This window comes from Sphaeroforma arctica (genome assembly GCF_001186125.1).
Source record: "Sphaeroforma arctica JP610 unplaced genomic scaffold supercont1.2017, whole genome shotgun sequence".
NCBI classification, from domain to species: Eukaryota; class Ichthyosporea; order Ichthyophonida; genus Sphaeroforma; species Sphaeroforma arctica.
Window position 1 is genome coordinate 371 of NW_014038541.1, and position 1,649 is coordinate 2,019.

At 47.1% G+C, this 1,649-nt stretch overlaps 1 protein-coding gene across 1 annotated transcript in view; it reads left to right on the forward strand.

The window, feature by feature from the left end:
* Positions 1–224: 224 nt before the first annotated feature.
* SARC_12018 (hypothetical protein) overlaps positions 225–1,649 on the forward strand; it is a gene marked incomplete at both ends in the record, with an annotated part of 8,403 nt that continues 6,978 nt past the window's right edge. Inside the window, 2 exons of the mRNA XM_014293884.1 lie at positions 225–364; positions 1,324–1,460. Coding sequence (XP_014149359.1) covers positions 225–364; positions 1,324–1,460 — 277 coding nt within the window. The remainder of the gene's footprint in view (positions 365–1,323; positions 1,461–1,649) is intronic.

Below are 1,649 nucleotides of genomic sequence, written 5' to 3' on the forward strand. Positions count from 1 at the left end.
TCGATGGTCAGTTGCTTAGTTAATGCCCCAAGCTTATAGCTGTACAGGGAGGAAAGCTTTGGGTCGATACGGATACTTCAGAGGTGTCTTGGCGACTAATATTACAGCAGGTCTCAGTCAACAGGTGAAGCCCGCACTCAATCCGGGGGGCACACAGAGTTAGTCAATTCACAGTCGTTTAATAACGGGCCATCTGGTAACCTTGACAACCTTAACTGTCGGTCATGAATGTGCAGAGCAATGTGAAGTCACTCTTCTCCAAGAGGGGCTTTCTCTTCTACAACAGCATCTACGGACCCAACCCCGGGTTCACAGACTATGGTCCAAATGGATGTGCGATGGCCAGGAATCTGACGAATATATGGTAAGTATCTATACTTGGATGGATGGATCTGTTTCTTGTTCATCTTTTGTAGTTTGTCCACAAAAGAACAAGCATTTCTGTTAGCAACCACCACAACTGGTTAATAGAAGACAAAACTTGTGGTAAGTGTCTTCGATTGGATATAGCCCGCGTATCTATTGGGCTCTAAGAGGGAATGTTGTACGCTTGTTTGAATGTGTGTATCTGAGACTTCATCTCACTCACTCGTATTCAACCATCAAACTAATTCAGCCGACTCTAAACACTATGACCTCTGTCGGAGTCCCGAGTTAACATTTTTGTTTGGTAGATCACTCAAGGGGTTCAGACCTCACTGTATGGAGGTATAGCTGTGTGAACTTATTGTGCAGATGGGGCTGTAAGGATCCTTGGGTAACCACTGCTACCAGACACGCCCGTCCTCTGCCTTTGCGCGTGTGTTTACTTCCGAGCTGATTGTTTCGAAGCCTACTTATCCCCACACATACGCAATGCAGCAAGTGTTGAGCTTTTTCGTCAGGACGGTTTGGGTTGTGTTGCTAGTATATCCATTGGTGGTAAGAACATACAACACGTCTCTGCGAGCATGCGATGCACTACTGGTGAGGTTACGGTCATTTGTGCACACAGTTGAATCCATAGGTACATCTAGTATAACAGAGGTGTACACGGGCTACTACACTCGCAGCTGCATGCATACATACAATGCAAGGATGGCACACACACGTATGGGACTCTGTAAGGGCGACACACATTCACGTACAGGTAAGCTATGTGCAGGTAACGGTCAGTACACACGTATAGTACCCACTAGATGGAACGAGGAGAAACTGCACATAAGCAGCACATACGCAATGATCACTACAGACACGTCCAGTCATGCACACACACACCGTCACACACTCGCACGTACGCACGTACACACCTTCAAGGATATATACATACAATCCATAATTCAGGTGGCGAACGATAGTGCAGCAAAATCAGAATGTGACTGGATATGAGGGGTCGACATTTATAGGGCGTGATGTGATGCGTGCATGGCCGGAGCACAGGCGAGTGCTATCGACCACACAGGGTGTGGTAGATACAACAGGTAGGTAAGCGGTTTAACTGGTGCATGGGATGTATGCTATTAACTACGTATCACAAGGTGTGGTAGGTACAACAGGTAGGTAAGCGGCTCATCTGGTGCATGGGATGTATGCTATTAACTACGTATCACAAGGTGTGGCAGATACAGCAGGCAGGTAAGCGGTTCAACTGGTGCAAGGGGCGTATGCTA